Source organism: Fusarium verticillioides, chromosome 7, assembly GCF_000149555.1.
Source record: "Fusarium verticillioides 7600 chromosome 7, whole genome shotgun sequence".
Classification (NCBI taxonomy): Eukaryota; Fungi; Ascomycota; class Sordariomycetes; order Hypocreales; family Nectriaceae; genus Fusarium; species Fusarium verticillioides.
In genome coordinates, this window is record NC_031681.1 from 2,942,027 (window position 1) to 2,957,573 (window position 15,547).

General features: G+C 48.4%; 6 protein-coding genes and 1 non-coding gene across 7 annotated transcripts; 5 read left to right on the plus strand and 2 right to left on the minus strand.

Annotated features, from left to right (window-relative positions):
- Positions 1 to 895: 895 nt before the first annotated feature.
- Positions 896 to 2,568, plus strand: FVEG_17077 (hypothetical protein). The gene is made up of 7 exons (XM_018906345.1): positions 896 to 1,259; positions 1,313 to 1,379; positions 1,446 to 1,473; positions 1,532 to 1,544; positions 1,594 to 1,683; positions 1,741 to 2,083; positions 2,132 to 2,568. Exons 1-7 carry the CDS (start codon positions 991 to 993, stop codon positions 2,384 to 2,386), a joined length of 1,065 nt encoding a protein of 354 aa, XP_018759419.1. The 5' UTR covers positions 896 to 990; the 3' UTR covers positions 2,387 to 2,568.
- Positions 2,491 to 3,726, minus strand: FVEG_11703 (hypothetical protein; the record flags this gene model as incomplete). The annotated part of the gene is made up of 1 exon (XM_018901023.1): positions 2,491 to 3,726. The coding sequence occupies one exon, from the start codon at positions 3,724 to 3,726 to the stop codon at positions 2,491 to 2,493; it is 1,236 nt and encodes a 411-aa protein (XP_018759420.1).
- A 319-nt stretch (positions 3,727 to 4,045) lies between these two features.
- Positions 4,046 to 4,117, plus strand: FVEG_17078. The gene has a single exon. It is a non-coding gene; the product is annotated as a tRNA-Gln (tRNA).
- Positions 4,118 to 5,520: 1,403 nt separating this feature from the next.
- On the plus strand, positions 5,521 to 7,177 carry FVEG_11704 (hypothetical protein). The gene is made up of 6 exons (XM_018901024.1): positions 5,521 to 5,717; positions 5,766 to 5,838; positions 5,885 to 6,093; positions 6,150 to 6,286; positions 6,335 to 6,498; positions 6,557 to 7,177. Exons 1-6 carry the CDS (start codon positions 5,650 to 5,652, stop codon positions 7,094 to 7,096), a joined length of 1,191 nt encoding a protein of 396 aa, XP_018759421.1. The 5' UTR covers positions 5,521 to 5,649; the 3' UTR covers positions 7,097 to 7,177.
- A 193-nt stretch (positions 7,178 to 7,370) lies between these two features.
- On the plus strand, positions 7,371 to 10,739 carry FVEG_11705 (hypothetical protein; the record flags this gene model as incomplete). Its single annotated transcript, XM_018901025.1, has 4 exons — positions 7,371 to 7,480; positions 7,536 to 8,010; positions 8,058 to 10,600; positions 10,682 to 10,739. 4 exons carry the CDS (start codon positions 7,371 to 7,373, stop codon positions 10,737 to 10,739), a joined length of 3,186 nt encoding a protein of 1,061 aa, XP_018759422.1.
- Positions 10,740 to 11,178: 439 nt separating this feature from the next.
- FVEG_11706 (hypothetical protein) lies at positions 11,179 to 12,920 on the plus strand (the record flags this gene model as incomplete). Its single annotated transcript, XM_018901026.1, has 5 exons — positions 11,179 to 11,413; positions 11,462 to 11,659; positions 11,708 to 12,269; positions 12,321 to 12,563; positions 12,614 to 12,920. The coding sequence occupies 5 exons, from the start codon at positions 11,179 to 11,181 to the stop codon at positions 12,918 to 12,920; spliced, it is 1,545 nt and encodes a 514-aa protein (XP_018759423.1).
- A 23-nt stretch (positions 12,921 to 12,943) lies between these two features.
- FVEG_11707 (hypothetical protein) lies at positions 12,944 to 15,372 on the minus strand. Its single transcript, XM_018901027.1, has 6 exons — positions 15,303 to 15,372; positions 14,865 to 15,250; positions 14,153 to 14,815; positions 13,558 to 14,107; positions 13,440 to 13,501; positions 12,944 to 13,389 (listed from the first exon to the last, which is right to left on the minus strand). Exons 1-6 carry the CDS (start codon positions 15,351 to 15,353, stop codon positions 12,984 to 12,986), a joined length of 2,118 nt encoding a protein of 705 aa, XP_018759424.1. The 5' UTR covers positions 15,354 to 15,372; the 3' UTR covers positions 12,944 to 12,983.
- Between the last annotated feature and the right edge of the window lie 175 nt (positions 15,373 to 15,547).

Here is a 15,547-nt window from a genome sequence, read left to right on the forward strand (position 1 = left end):
CATCGTGTAGTATGAAGTAATCGATATGTCAATTGGTCATTCTAGTGTCTAAATTGTCAAGTGGTGTAAACAGTCATCTCGCTGGTCCCAAGCACCCAATGCAAGGTCTGCGGCTCCCCAGGTTGTATGTTGTCTGTTCATCTAACGTGACGCTTGCATCGTTTCGGCGCAAATTGACAAGGAATGCCTTGTTTATTATCCATAGGCTTTTGGCTCAGTTACACAATCGCATCTAGGCTCCTGGTGGTTACCGATCTCGCTTAACTTCTGTAAATATGCATTATGCATTCGGATGCAGGGGCAAATCTTTTGTCACGTGCGAATGGAAATGAGTATAGCCTCCAGTGAATCTGCATCACGCCTGGTGCCTCCTGTAGAACTCTCTCCCTAGAGTCTCGCAGTCCTTCTCCAAACATACATAAAGTCGCAAATCGCCATCAACGTGCTTCCTTGAACATGGCGACCATGGTTCGTTCATATCATCTTTCATTGCTATCCGTTGGTTTGGATGCCAAGACCATCGACCCTCCACATTGCGGAACCAGCTCGTGTATCGGAACAGCTCCAAATTCCGCTCTCTTTTGCAGTCGGTCAGCAGAGCAGTCTCTATCAGTTTCCAGTCGACAATCCAACCTTTCAAAGGCCCTGTTATCTGTTTTATTCTGCTTTTCGCCCAAAAATCCACCTTACCTGAAAACCCCCTCCTCAAATGTAACAGCAAACGGATGACAACCAACAACCTGGCACACGCTCAGCTACCATTGGTCAACAACTCCTCGCCTATGCATACAACATACAATAATGTCATGATATGTTCCTTGTCACTTCCTTTGCTGGCCTCGCTCCGCAAAGCCCCCGCCCGACTAGACATGTGCTTTGCAAGCAACCAACAAGTTAAAAGGATTTGTCCCTGCTCCTCACTTTTGAACCGTTTTTCTTTTTCCCTTGGTTTGCCATCCATTCTGTCTGGGAACTTTCCCCATTGATACAATGTCCAACACTAGCAGCCCGAAAAGCCGGTCCCCGCGATCGCCCCAGGATCCGTCGGCAGCAGTCAACGAAACAATTGCAGTTGACGAGGCTCAAGATGAGGAAGAGGACTTGACTTTAGGTTCTGACGCTGAGAGCTCTACGGCTTCTATTTCATCAAGCATTCTTAATTATCGTACGATCAATGGCAGGACGTTTCATAGTGAGAGGGGAAACGCAACCTACTGGGGATCGAATGATGAGCGCCAAAGTGATGCCATGGATATCGCGTGAGCTACCCCTCCTGCGAATGCTACGCCTCGCCTAACAGGATACTACGCAGTCACCACATATGGACACTCGCCCACGACGGAGAACTATACTTTGCCCCTTTGGAAGACAACATCCAGGTTCGTTGAACAACGTAACGCAATCCTGTGTCTGTCGTGTTAATGAGCTACTTTTGCCAATTATAGAAAGTCCTTGACATCGGGACTGGAACTGGTATGAAATGACCTTGCCTGTGTGCCCGCGAGATTGACCGTACTAATTTATACTGTAGGTATCTGGGCTATGTAGGTTACCTACCATACGGTATTTTACCAACTCTTAACCAATTTTCAGCGACTTTGCGGACAAATTCCCTGGGTGCGAGGTCATCGGCACCGATATCTCACCCATCCAACCCGGCTGGGTCCCGCCTAACTTGAAATTGTGAGCTACTTGATTACCTTCGTTTGTCTAAACATTTATGTCTAACTCCGACATCAGCGAGATTGAAGATTGCACCCAACAGTGGACCTTCCCATCCGAGTCATTCGATTATGTCCACCTTCGTTACCTAGTCGGCTGCATTCCAGACTGGACAGAGCTTTTCAGCCAAGCATACAAGACCCTCAAGCCCGGTGGCTGGGTTGAAAGCTTTGAAATTTCCCCAACTGCAGAAAGTGACGATGGTACCGTTACATATGACTCTGCAATGGCTCAATGGGGAAGGATTTTTATCCAGGCTTCAGAGAAAATCGGCAATAGCTTTACCGTTGTGGACGATAAAGTCCAGAGGCCTGCTTTGCAAGAAGCGGGATTCGTCGATATCCACGAGTGGGAGTTCAAGGTAGCGTACAAGACCATTCTGCTGCGGTATTAAGACTGACGAGAAAAGTGTCCCTTGAACCCGTGGCCCGCGGATCCTAAACTGAAGGAGATTGGCCGGTTTGGAGAGGTCTTCCTCACGCAGGATACTGAAGGTTTCGTAACATTGGCAGCTAATCTACTAGGCTGGTCAATGGAGGAGGTCCATGTTTATATCGCCAAGTTCCGACGTGAGGTTAGAAGCCGAAAACATCACGTCTACATACGTCTCAGGGCTGTCTGGGGAAGGAAACCGGACACAAAAGAGGAGTCAACACCTGCATAAGCATAGAGTCGTATGAACTTACATCTGAGGCTTATTTGCAAGTGGTGAATTCCTCGTCCCTACTTTAGCCTGCGAGTATTAGGGAACATGAAACAATATAACTTTCATCTTCCGGCTAACCATTTGATGAGCCCGCCTACTTGTATTACACGTCTAAATATAGCAAACGCGATGCCCTCAAGATTTGCAATACGGATCCGCCAATGTGAAGAGTAGAGAGTTTTCTGCGCTCTAGGAACTGACACCCTGTCATATGCCGTGACAGCATTGCCAATCGAATCCGAGGCCAATAGAAATCCAGCCAGATCCCATCCATCCGCCAAAGCCGTATTGGCACCATTGCCAGCAAAGGGGCTGACAGCATGGTTACTGTCTCCGATAAAAACCACCCCAGGAATCACGTCCTCATGGCTGAACGGCTTCTTGTCGCGCGCTGGGATGACAAAAGCCGTTGAAGGGTGTGTTGAGTTTATCAGACTTGCGAATGGCTCTGCTATCTCGCTGCAATGCTGTCGCACTTCATCCAGGAGCGCGCGTCCATCGCCGCCAGCAGCCTGAGCTGGCATCTCTTGAGCCTTGCTAAAAGCCCAGATGACAGTATTGCCTTCGAATGGGCTCACAAAACAGCTGTTTCCGTATCCAGATGCCATAATACCCCATGAATCGGCCAAGGGATCTGGAATGCCTTGTGGAAAGACTGCGAGACCACCGATTTGAGTAGCCCCTGCGTAATGCAGCTGGTCGTCTGGTCGAAGTGAGGCTCTTAGTTTGCTATGTGCACCGTCCGCGGCGATCAAAAGATCACAGTCGATGCAGTGTTCAGGTTTATTCAGTGAGGAAACAGTGACCGAAAGGCGACGATCATCTAGTAGCTTGACACCCAGACACTGTGACTTCCACTGAATACTGATCCCCAAATTCTCTGCTTCTTCAATCATGGTCTCTCTCAAGCGAACTCTCAGAATCCGCAATCGCGCCACGGGGAGGTCACCGTATGGTTTTGCAGGGACAGCAATTAACTCGTTCCAGTTCCTGTCCCACATCTTGAAAGGGATGCTGCCAGTCCCCGGCGTTGCTTTCTCAATAACATGTTGCAAGAGGCCAAGATTCTCGAGAATCTGCACACCGCCATCCTGCTCCATGCCATTGATGGCGAGTGAGTAGCTTTGCCTCTGGAGGTCAGGACGTCTAGAATCGCGATCGTAGACCGTTATCTTAGGGGGTGAAACCTTTAGATTCCAGCGTTTCCTGAACGAAATAGCAAAAGATAAACCGGCCATGCCAGCTCCAGCCACAATTATAGACTTCTCTTCCAGAAAATGAGGTTCTTCTGCAATCATATTGTAATTCCGTATTAGGGAAAATGGAAGAATGACTAAATATGAATAGGATCACCAAATGTAAATAGATCCACAAGCTATGATAGAGGAGAGCAGACTTTGTGCCATCTTATGGACGAGCTCGGCATTTTTATTCCCGATCAATTTTCAGATTCGGGCTGTAGATAATGCCGTTCGGTGCCGGGGCTTATGTATCATCTGACGCTGCTCACATTCGGGTCCACCCTCCACTTGTGACTGCAATCCATCATTTTTTCTACGGGAGTGTGTGAGAGATTGATATTCATTATAATCTGGCAGGATGGTCAGTTAAAATCATGGTTTCGTGGTCTAACGGTTATGACTGCGGATTCTGATTCCGCCAGCGAGGGTTCGACTCCCTCCGAGACCTTTCTTTTGCCTGTAGCGTTCGCATGTCATTTTTTGTTTCATCATTCCTTCTTGAATCTCACGAACCGTAGATCATGATTGGAGATTTTTTACAAACCCATTTTCTTTTGTTGATGTTTTTGCGTCGCGCACACCCAAGTGACCTCTTGCACCAAAATTAGTAGTGGTAATTGTGGTATTGTGGTCAGGTTTGTGCAGTGTTTTCCCCGTTGCGACATAGGAAGAATATGGCGATAAAGGCTATTGTTCGATTCAGAGGCTCTTCCATAAATCTAAAAGACACGCTTAAGCCTTTCTGACGTATTCCAACTCCTTGCTGTCTCTGTAATGGCTCTGTCGTGTGTGTTTTGGATGCTACCCTGTATCTCCACCATGACTCGTGTTTCAACCACCAAATCACAAAGATGACTTATTCCCGACGGCTCCCACGTGTCCAACGAGTTTAAAGCCTTGGCACCCTGTCTTTCCCACGAATGATCGACAGGAACCAGAAGCAAAGACAGGATGAAAATGGCGCAAATATCCGAAGATTCGCCAACACTCTTATCACTGACCGTACAATGACCCATCAAATATCCACTTGCCGGAGCCAAACGGAAGAAATGAACCGAGAACAGGATGGCTCTGTTATCTTAGATCACTCTCAGGGGCACATCTGATGGTCGAACTCAATTAAATTTCTATCCTTGTGATCATCGACGCCCGTACAGCCACGGGGTAGCATCCAGATCCGAACCACATCGCCGGGAAGTGGCTAAATAATGCAGCGCCCAGGGGGTTGGTCTGATCACATGCATCTTCAGCTTCTTATCGCATCTCTTAAGAACGGCGACATGCTCGTTCTGGAAGCGCTTGCGACGGCGGAATGAAAGCCACTGTCTGAGCGGCGCGTTAGCCCCTATATGACAAGAATTTTTTTTTTAATAGGGTTATGTCACTGCCAGCCAATCCACTGCCAGATTGCGTGTTGACGGAAATTCAACCCCAATTTATTTTTCAGCCTTCTGGGGCGTTCCTCTTCCGACCTCGCTGAAGGAGATGTCTTTACGCAATATGATCATCAGCTAGATAATCTGTCAATCACGAAATTTGACAGTGTTGGTCCACAGAAACGTTCTAAAAAGGAACTTGGAGTGCTAGCCCGTGGGTCCGTGGCTTACCAGTAACGCCGGGCCTAGGACTTGTCTCGTAATAGCGGCGGGTTCGAGTCGCAACCCCAAACATCTAGCAAACTCTATTCCGCAGTGGTTCATTGGGTGCAGGCTCCGATAATGGCGATGGGCTGATTAGGGGTCCCATGTTTTCCACGTGTCTACCCTGACGGTCTGGATCACTGTTGCGTGACTGGATCTCTGGGTTCTTTAACTGCAGATGTTCTGCACCCCTGACTGGCGCTGCAGATCTTGTTGTTCATTTTTGTTACTTTTTTTTTCTTGCATCGATGCCCCGGATTTTGACTGTTTTGCTTTTTGGTTCTGGGTGAAGACCCGACGATTTGGTATCCGATTTGGTATTGCATCAGCATCAGCAGTCATGCCGTCCCTCGACGCTGAGATGTGGGCGTGGTACGCCTTGACGTTGATTGTGGTGGTTGCGCGAATGTGAGTACTTGATCGGACGAGTTGGGTGTTGTTGCTTACTTGGTATAGGGCGTCACGTCGTATGTTGCTTGGCTCATTTAAGCGCATGTTGGCAGATGATTATCTCATGGCGGTGACAATGGTTTGTATTCCTATGAATTCTATTGCATCAATACTGACGTTTTCAGATCACGTATACTGCCCTATTGGCAATCGTTAGCGTCCTCATACGAACCCCAACCAACCTCATCAACCCCGACGACCACATCGTACTCACCCCCGAAGACATCAAACGTCGAGAATACGGATCGAAACTGGTACTCGTCACGGAACATATGCAGATGCTTACCCTCTGGGGCGTCAAGGGCTGCCTACTATTCATGTATGGTCGATTGACGTGAGTACTCTCCTATTGTCGATACAGTCACTAAGTTATTGACTAACAACTTTCAGAATGAGTTTGAAGCAAAATTTCCTGGTTAAGCTGGTAGCAGGATATGTCGTCGTTGGATTCGTCGTTATGCAGATCTTGTGGTTTGCTGCTTGGTGCCGGCCTTTCAACCACTACTGGCAGGTTCCTCCTGATGACTGTGAGCAATCCGTTGATAAGATAAGGGACTTGGACTAATAAGTTGCAGTGAACTGTTCAGCTGAGACCAACCATATGATCACCAACGCCGTCGTCAACATCTCTTCAGACATCATGATCATCCTTCTCCCTATGCCTGTCTTTCTACAATCTCAACTGCCGCTCAAGAGAAAGATTATCCTCTGCGGTGTCTTTGCGCTTGGTATCTTTACTGTAAGTTATCATCCATCAATTTTATCACATCATTGTGAGTAACCGACTTGGCCTTTAGATTCTCGCAGCCACAATGAGCAAAATCTACAGTCTCGGGGACCCCTACGGCACAGAATGGTCCTACTGGTACATCCGCGAAGTCTCAACCGCCGTCATCGCCGCCAACCTCCCTCTCACTTGGACCCTCCTCCAACGCGTCTTCCGCCTCGGTTCATTCCACGCCAAGTACGGAAAATCTTCCAATCAACGCACTGGCGAAGGAACATCGCGATTCAGATCAGCATACGGAAACCTCAGCAGTATGGATCGAAGACCCAAGAAGACGACTTTTGTTGAGCCGGGGATGAGTTTCTCGGAGAGTCAAGAGGAGATTAACGGGAAGGATATCCCGTTGAAGATTTATCAGAAGAATGAGGTTATTGTTAACATTACTACTGAAGAGGCGTCTGATAAACGATCGCCGTCACCGCCTGGTCATACTGGGTTAGAGAGGATAAATTTGCGGGATGCGAATGCACCTGGCGGTAGTGAGAATGGGGACAAATCTGCGAGTGAGATGGAGCTTGGTGTTGTCACCAAGGTCTATCATGGAGTGTAATGGGTTAGCGGATTGACGAACTGACTAGACATATATAGACTTTCCCAAGTACAACTAATACAACTACTCATCGAAACATGGGCTTCTCTCCCGCGTGAATAACATCAATATCTTCATTGACCTGCTGAATCTGATTGGATGGTCTTATCATCCAATTGAATTCCTTTCAGACGTTTGAAAATGCATCAGTGTTCCACGTGATCTCAGCTCTCAGCCTCATGTCAAAATCCAAGTGCGCTTACTCCGCATTTCATCATTCTTTGCTCGCGTGATCATGGATGCCCAAGGAAGCTCGTCCACCAGGGGAAAGTCTTCTCCAGAGGCGATACCTGCGACCGGCCTCAGTATTGTATACGAGCCCGAGACGGATGCTCCAATAGTCGAGTAAGTGACAAATAAAGCTATTCAAGATCACCCTACTGAATGTCCGTCCACCTAGCATTGTTTTCGTCCATGGTCTGAAAGGTCACCCGTACAAAACATGGCGATGCAAACAGAATCCGGAAAAAGTGGGGGAACCGCCAGCGGACTCTGGAAAGGAGGCACCGAAGTCGAATACTTCGAAACGACTCGAGTTGAAACAAAGTCTCAAGGCGCTCTTGAAAGGCTCGTCAAACAATAACCGACAGGGCACCAGCCTCACTGAATCCACGCGCAATATTCCCTCAACAGTAGAGACTGGCGAAATGCCTATTTTCTGGCCCGCTGATCTCCTCCCTCAAATCTGCAAGAAGGCTCGAATCATGACATTCGGCTATGATACAAAGATAACCAAGTTTACGTCGGGCCCCACTAACACAAACAGTATTTTCTCTCATGGGAAGGACTTTTTGTTCTCCCTAGGGCGCGAATACGTGCCCCGACGTCCCATGATATTTGTTGCTTACAGCCTCGGCGGAATCCTGGTGAAAGAGGTGCCCATATGTTCCAATTCCATTAGTGTCCTTATTGACTTATTTAGATGATTGCGCTGTCGTCAAATTCGGATACTCTCGCACACAAAGGTATCATCGAATCAACTGCGGCTATTGTATTCCTTGGAACACCTCATCGAGGAAGCCCTGAGCTGTCAGCCATTGGCGAATGGGCAAGATCAATGCTCAGCAGTTTGAAGTTCCAGACAACATCGACCATCCTAGACACTCTAGGTCTCAAGACAACAGACCTTGAACGCGCCCATGAAGCGTTCTGTAGACTCTGGTATCAGTATGACTTCCAGGTGAAGACGTTCCAGGAAAGCTTTGGTCTTACTGGGATTGATCTGGGTGTCTTGGGAAACAAGGTCGTGCCTCATGATTCTTCCTTGATTGGGAACCCGAGGGAACATGCAGAGACTCTCCAGGCCAATCATAAGCAGATGAGTCGCTTCGGCACTGATCAGGATCCGAACTATATCAAAGTTGCTGGCGAGATCAAGACATTCTATATGGCGATCGATAATGCTCACTCTAGGCAACGAGATTTAGCAGAGGCGGCTCGAGTTTCTAATATGGAAGCTAGTAAGAACAAGAAGTCACCTTCTGAAGATACTAGCCCTGATATTCTAGACCAGAGAGAATTGGACGACTTTCTTGCAGCACTACGGTTCAATGGGATGAATAATCGCCGGGATTCTATCTTGACCCCTGCCGTGGATACCGTGCAGTGGCTATTCCAGAACCAAAGATTCCGTCTTTGGACCAATACAACTGATAAACGGCAGCGTCTACTCTTTATCAAGGGAAAGCCGGGAGCTGGCAAGTCAACCTTGATGAAAGAGGCTGTACGATATATGCAAGGTACTGCAAGAAAAGACCATATAGTTGCCAGCTTCTTCATCGATGCTGGTGGCGACACTATGCAGCGATGCACGACTGGAATTTATCGATCGTTGCTCTACCAGCTTCTCTTGCAGAGTATGATATGCAGCCCGCTCGTGCAGACCTCCACTGAGAGGCAGATATTGATCTGTAGCATCAAGGATGCCATAATTCACACCGTACATACCTCGGCAGAATGGAGCGGCGGTCTGTTGGAAATCCTGCTCTCCGAAACGCTTGATTTCCTAGCATCGCGAGGCAAGCCGGTCTTTATCTTTGTGGATGCACTTGACGAACTGAGCATAGACATGCAGCGACGCCAAGTTGACTTCTGGAGTTTAGGACATAATATATTCGACACCCGTGGCCCGAGAATCTGCTTGTCTTGCAGACAGTTTCCCAGCATCTCCGTTGTTGGCTCTCTAGAGCTGGTTCTGGACATTCACAATCAGACAGACATCTTGAACTACATTAAACAGCGACTGGATACGCGAATCTCTGTCCATGAAGGACACTGGCGAAAAATATTGACGGACAAGATCCATTCTCTATCGTCGGGAGTCTTCCTCTGGGTCGTCTTGGTGGTCGACGAAACTCTTGCTAGTTATGATCAGGGCACCAGTCTGCTTGGGCTCGTCCTACGCATCGAGGAAATGCCAACAGAGCTCGAGAAGATGTATGAAAAAATCTTAAGAACAGCCATATACGGGTCCCCTTCAGTGATTAGAAAGATGTTTCAATGGGTACTTGCAGCAAGCAGACCTTTACGCCTTGACGAGTGGCATCACATACTCGCTTTCATCCAGCCTGCGAGACCTGCTTCGCTAGCAACGTGGCGAAACTCAGAGTATTATACGGAGAACGATGATCAGCTCGAGAGAAAGATCAAGAACCTATCGAAAGGGTTATTGGAAGTCAGCAACAAGCAGCACGATGTTCTGGCGGCGGAGAAAAACTATGAAGTGTCCTCGATCAATGCTGGTGCTGGATCTTTAGACTATGATGTGGGCTCAGCTCGTGTCGTGCGTGTTATACACCAGTCTGTTTACGACTACTTCATAAATAAAGGAGGATTCCGTACCTTGGGCTTGTTGGAAAGCGTCGATCCTCTTGCGGATTGCCATTGCACTATTTTGGAAACATGCATCGACTACTTGTTCATCCCTGAGTTGGATGAATACATCGCTGCTCGCCAGCGAGCAGCAGACATGGCGAGTCTAGTGACTGGCTCATTATGTTCTGAGAAGTCTTTCACAACCGGAGGATTTCCTCAGCCAGATGATCAGGGAATACCAAGACTGCGTAGGGAAACCTTTATCAAAGATTGGGAGGCATTCCTCCCCCGGGAGTCTTTCGAGGTCGTTGAGAACTGGCTAGCTGGATGGACGCTATCTACATATGCAGGTTCCATCACCGGCTCTGAAAAACATTCTGCCTCTGGCGAGCCTGTTGTTGCTGCTGCATCCCAGGTTCTCAGCGACTACGTACCTTTACTTGTATATGCCGTCACGGAATTTATGTTACATATCGAGGGTGCACAGCTGGAATCAAACCCAACCCAGCAGAAACAGGATCTTATCACGAGGTTGAGAGATGAGGCAATTTCGGAGCGTCTCCGACCACTGCATCAAGAGAAACGCTCGCAAGAGATGATTGCCCAATGGCTTGAAGCAATTGCACAGAATCGGTTACCGTCTCTTCCAAAGTTAGTATATGCTATACCCTGATTGATGAAAGCTGACTAGTGGACTACCTCTCCACAATAGCATGTACTCAGAATCTCCAGCCCCGGCGAATGGTCCGAGAGCTCCAAGAAGTATAGCGAGCTTCAGCTCGGCGAGTAGCTTTAGCCACCAAAGTTATAAGTCCAATGTAGACGACAAGGACTAGTGCAACAGGCCGGTTTTGATCATTCAAGGGACTGATGATCTTGATAGACATTGGCACCGGAAAAACTTCTGCAGTCTCGACTTTTGCTAGTGAATGGCTCGATGCTAGCGTTGGTCGCTCTGCCATGTCGGATGTCGTCCTCGGATGTCGCATGTGGATCAACCTCGCCCGGATCTCGTCCCTCGGGGAGTTCACGCCCAATTTTCCGGGGTAAACCACAATTCCAGTGGGCTCCAACAAGGATGTCACTTCAAAATCGCCCCAATTCGTCAAAGAACCCCAACCATCACGACATCTCTAGTCTCTTCCCCACAAGTTTACAACTCTTCATATAAGTCTACAGCTCCAGCCTTCATCATGACAACTTAAACTATAGCTAAAGCATTCTCCATCATGGGCGCCTTTACAAAGTTCCGCTTCTTCAACCGGCGCCTCGCGCTCTCATGCGTGCTCATCGCCGTGTCGACGTTCAATTATGGTTTCGACAACCAAGCTTTTGCGACGACGCAGGCGATGGACGCGTTTGATAAGCAGTTTGGCGTTTGGAATGAGAAGACGAGGACGTATATTCTTGAACCGTCGTGGCTTTCGCTGTTCAACAGTTTGAACTACATTGGTTTTGCTGCTGGTGAGTACAATGAGAGAGAGTTGGTGGTGCTTTACTGATGATGGGTAGGTGTTCTTATTGGAACTTGGATTTCTTCGCGATGGGGGAGAAGGTGGTGTATGTTTGTTATGAGCTTGTATGCTCTTGGTACAGCGACTATCGCTGTCACATCTTTTCACCGGGAGCAGATCATGGCTGCTCGAATTCTCAATTATGTTTATGTTGGAATGGAGCTTGGTGTTGTCCCAACCTTTCAGTCCGAAATCGGTACGTCATACTCTAACAAACAACCATTTTCATCGCTAACAATAACAGTGCCCGCTCAAGCTCGTGGTTTCATGGTCGGATCCTACCAACTCAGCCTCGCAGTCGGCGGTCTCGTCATCAACAGCATCTGCTTCGGAACAAGCTCCCTCCCCGACAATCGCGCCTGGCGAATCCCTCTCGGAATGTTCTACATCGTACCTAGTATTGTCGTCGCAGGTATCTGGTTCGTTCCAGAGTCACCGCGATGGCTTCTGCGAAAGAATAGGGTTGAAGAGGCACGAAAGAGTCTCCAGCAGATCCGTGAGGGGGCTTTTACAGATGAAGAGATCGATGCCGAGTTCACTGAACTCAAGGTCTCTTTGGAGCAGGAGACTGAGCAGGGAAAGTTTGTTGAGCTTGTGAGAGGCATCAACCTCAAGCGAACTCTTATCGTTATGGCCGTCAACTTTTATCAACAGGCTGGTGGTCAAGCCTTCGTGTCGCAGTATGGTACCATCTATGTCAAGTCACTTGGTACCATCAACCCGTTTGGTTTCAGTTTGATTTCCTCTGCCATCAGCATTGTTTCAATTACCTGCATCCTTCTCTGGACGGATATCGTTGGTAGACGGTATGTGACCTGCCTGGCTTGTATCACCGACTAAAGCTGACCAATATCTAGTGTCCTCATGATGGCCTCGTCCGTCACCATGTTTGCTGCCATGATGACGATGGGCGGTCTTGGTATCGTAACTCCCGTCGATGATTCACGAAAAAAGGGCGTTATCAGCATGATGGCTGTATTTGCCTCTGGTTTCGGTATGGGGTGGGCACCACTCGTCTACGTCGTCACCACTGAGCTCTCTGCTCTTCGGCTCCGTGATCTTACATCGCGAGTTGGCTTCACCACCAATGTCATCATGAAGTAAGCCCGCCGCTCACTTCCTTTCCATCCAGTTCTAACAAATGTTTCAGCTTCACTGTCAACTTCAGCATCCCATATCTCATCTACGACAAGTATGCCGGCTTGAATAGTAAAGTCGGCTTCATCTTTGGAGGAATTATGGCTACTGCTCTGGTGTTTGTCTACTTCTGTGTCCCTGAGTGCAAGGGAAAAACTCTGGAGCAGGTCGACTTCTTGTTTAACCAGGGTGTTCCGATCCGACAGTTTGGGAAGGTCGATGCGGCAGAGATGATGCGCGCTACACAGGAGGAAGACGGTCTTGGCAAGGTGCACTCTGACGGTAAGGCTAATACCGTAACAGCTGAAGAGCGAGTTTAAGTCATTGATGTACAAGAGAGAATGATGAGGCAGAGGAGTTTATTGAGATTGCCAACTAGCTACTTAATACTGAGGTGCATTAGCATCAGTATAAGCATTCATCTGCAGATCAAATGGATCCAACGGGAAACCGAGTTCTTGGTCTCCGAACACTAAGTCAGCTGAGTTGATAGAGTCGTAGTTGACGAGTGGATATCCAAGTGACGAGAATGAGCCAAGAGACCCGTCTCCTGTTGACCCAGTCAGACCTTGTTCGTCGCCGCCCTGGACTGGAAATGACCAAATATCTTGCCCTGCAGTGTTCTCAAGTACTGTGGATTCAAGGGAAGTCTCTGATATCTCTTCGCCAGTGTTGGACTCTGGCGGCCTAATGGCTGGGTCTTCCTCCTCTTCGTCGTCTGGAGCAAAGGCATGCTTAGAGCGACGATGCAGCTTTTCCTGTAAGCGAAGAGTCCCCGGTGAAGCGCTCCTAGAATGTTCATTAGCTGCGAAAACGGTATGAAAGTGGATCTGACGTACGGTGAGCCTGGTGATATGTGTCTCGTCCCCAATCGTGGTATAAGGTTCTCAATATCCGTGATCTGCACCCTTGTCAGCTTCGTGATGATAGACGCTAGAGGGCGAAATCACTACTCACGCATGTACCGATCCATCCAACCTCAGCTCGACTTCCCGACACAATGAGCAGGATATCCATAAACTTCTGCTTGATCACTGGTAACGATGACTCCCCGTGCAATGGCAGTAAGGCAGCCAAGTGATCAACCATCTTGACAAATTGATATGTCACTACGGCAAACGTTGGTGTCCCGACACGACTACTCGTCTCCATCTTTCGAACCTTGGACCACATGTCTATATACTGCAAGGCTGTCTGTAAACACTGCTGCTGGCAGTAGTCTGTGTATTCTCGTGGCGTTTGGTTCATTGCTTCTGGTGATACCGCCTCTCGGATGCCGGGAATAAGGAAGCGGTGGAGATCGCAGCGAGAACTGAACAAGAGGGTATGCAATGTTGTGTATGTTCTTGCTTCCTCGGAGTGACACATTATCATCAGTCTGTTTTCGTTGAGTTGCAACTCATCAGGCAACGACTCTTCAAAAGATGTCAATTCCAATTCTAGTGAACGTAATTGGTCCCTGCTAAGATATGGACTGGTCCCACTGAGGATGACCTGTCTCGTATATCTTGGCCTGTCAGCAAAACCCTCCATGCAAGATGAGCTGTCTTACCTCAGAACTCTATCTCGAATATCATACAGCCGCATCAAGTACGCTAACACGTTCAAATCTGTGTCGCTCTCATTCTTACTCCGTAAAAACGGAGCTTTTGATCTTGAACCAAGTTGGAAGTTATGATGACTGCTCGGTAAGCGGATATGCATTCTTTGCGTGGGACAGACAGTCAGGTCCTCAATACCACCAGAGAATATTTTGTCAACAACATATATCGACCACATTAATCGTCGAAGACATTCCTGTCTGACCGGATCAATAGCTGGACGTTCGTAGTTGAGCCTCTTAGTGAATGCGACTCTTGATGCGATTGAGAGGAGAACCCATACATCGCCAGTGAAGCGCATTGAGAAGAGGAATTTGATCACAAGCATGAGCGCTTGCAGTTTTGGTACCGACATGTCGCCCATATGGTTGACTAGCTCATGCTGAACTTGCCTCATCCAGTTATGTGCTGGTGAGCTATCCGAGTGATATGTCGGTGCAAGTCGTAGTGCTGAAGCGCAGATGGCTTTGAGTAAAGTCTTTTGGAGCTTGCCCTGACTCCATTCTGCGATTGTTGTAGCTCTATGGAGAAAGACACAGTCGGCAATGTCTGACTTGTCAAAGTATGTGTCTAGATATTGGCGAATGGTGTCTCGACTCTCAAGCTCAAAGACCCTTCTTGAATGTCAGCGAGAGGCAGAAATCTGCAGAAGCCGGAACATACCGCTGTGTATCGCTGGCCACACTGGCAGAGATGTCCATTGGTGATGCCTGACTGGGTACTGATCCATAGTGAGACTGGGAAGTACTCGCCGGCGAAGTCTGTACTTCCATCCCAACATCGACGCTAGAACACCTTGGTTCATCGCCGAAAAGACATTCTTGTCCTTGTGACTTACATCGGTTACAAGGGCACGTCCCCGAACACTTTGACTTAGCACTCCGACAAGCAGCACAAGCCCTCAGTATCCTCCGCCTCTTGATACCCGCCTGCGTCAAATCCTCCCCATGACCACCCGACACTTCAATCGCACCCCCCGCAACATAGCTACACGTCAATTCCAACCGCTCACAGCGTATACACCCCGCGATTCGTCGATCGCATTTAACCTGATGACCTAGATTAGTGGAGAACCCCGCAAACTGTCCCAAGAGCACGAACCTTTCTCGCGCGACATTGTTTGCACGCGAGTTGCGGGGATGATCTTTCCATTGTACGAGATCCGAACGAGATCCTTTCTTTGAGGGATGAGTGGGGTTTGCTAGGTCTTTACATAGCAGCGTTTCAAGCACGTCAGCCCGAGGTTGGATGACGAGGGGGCGAGATCCGGAACGAGATCCGAAGCTAACTTAGGCGAGGGTGTTAGCTCATGACTAGATAACTACGACTACAAACTCAGCATTGAA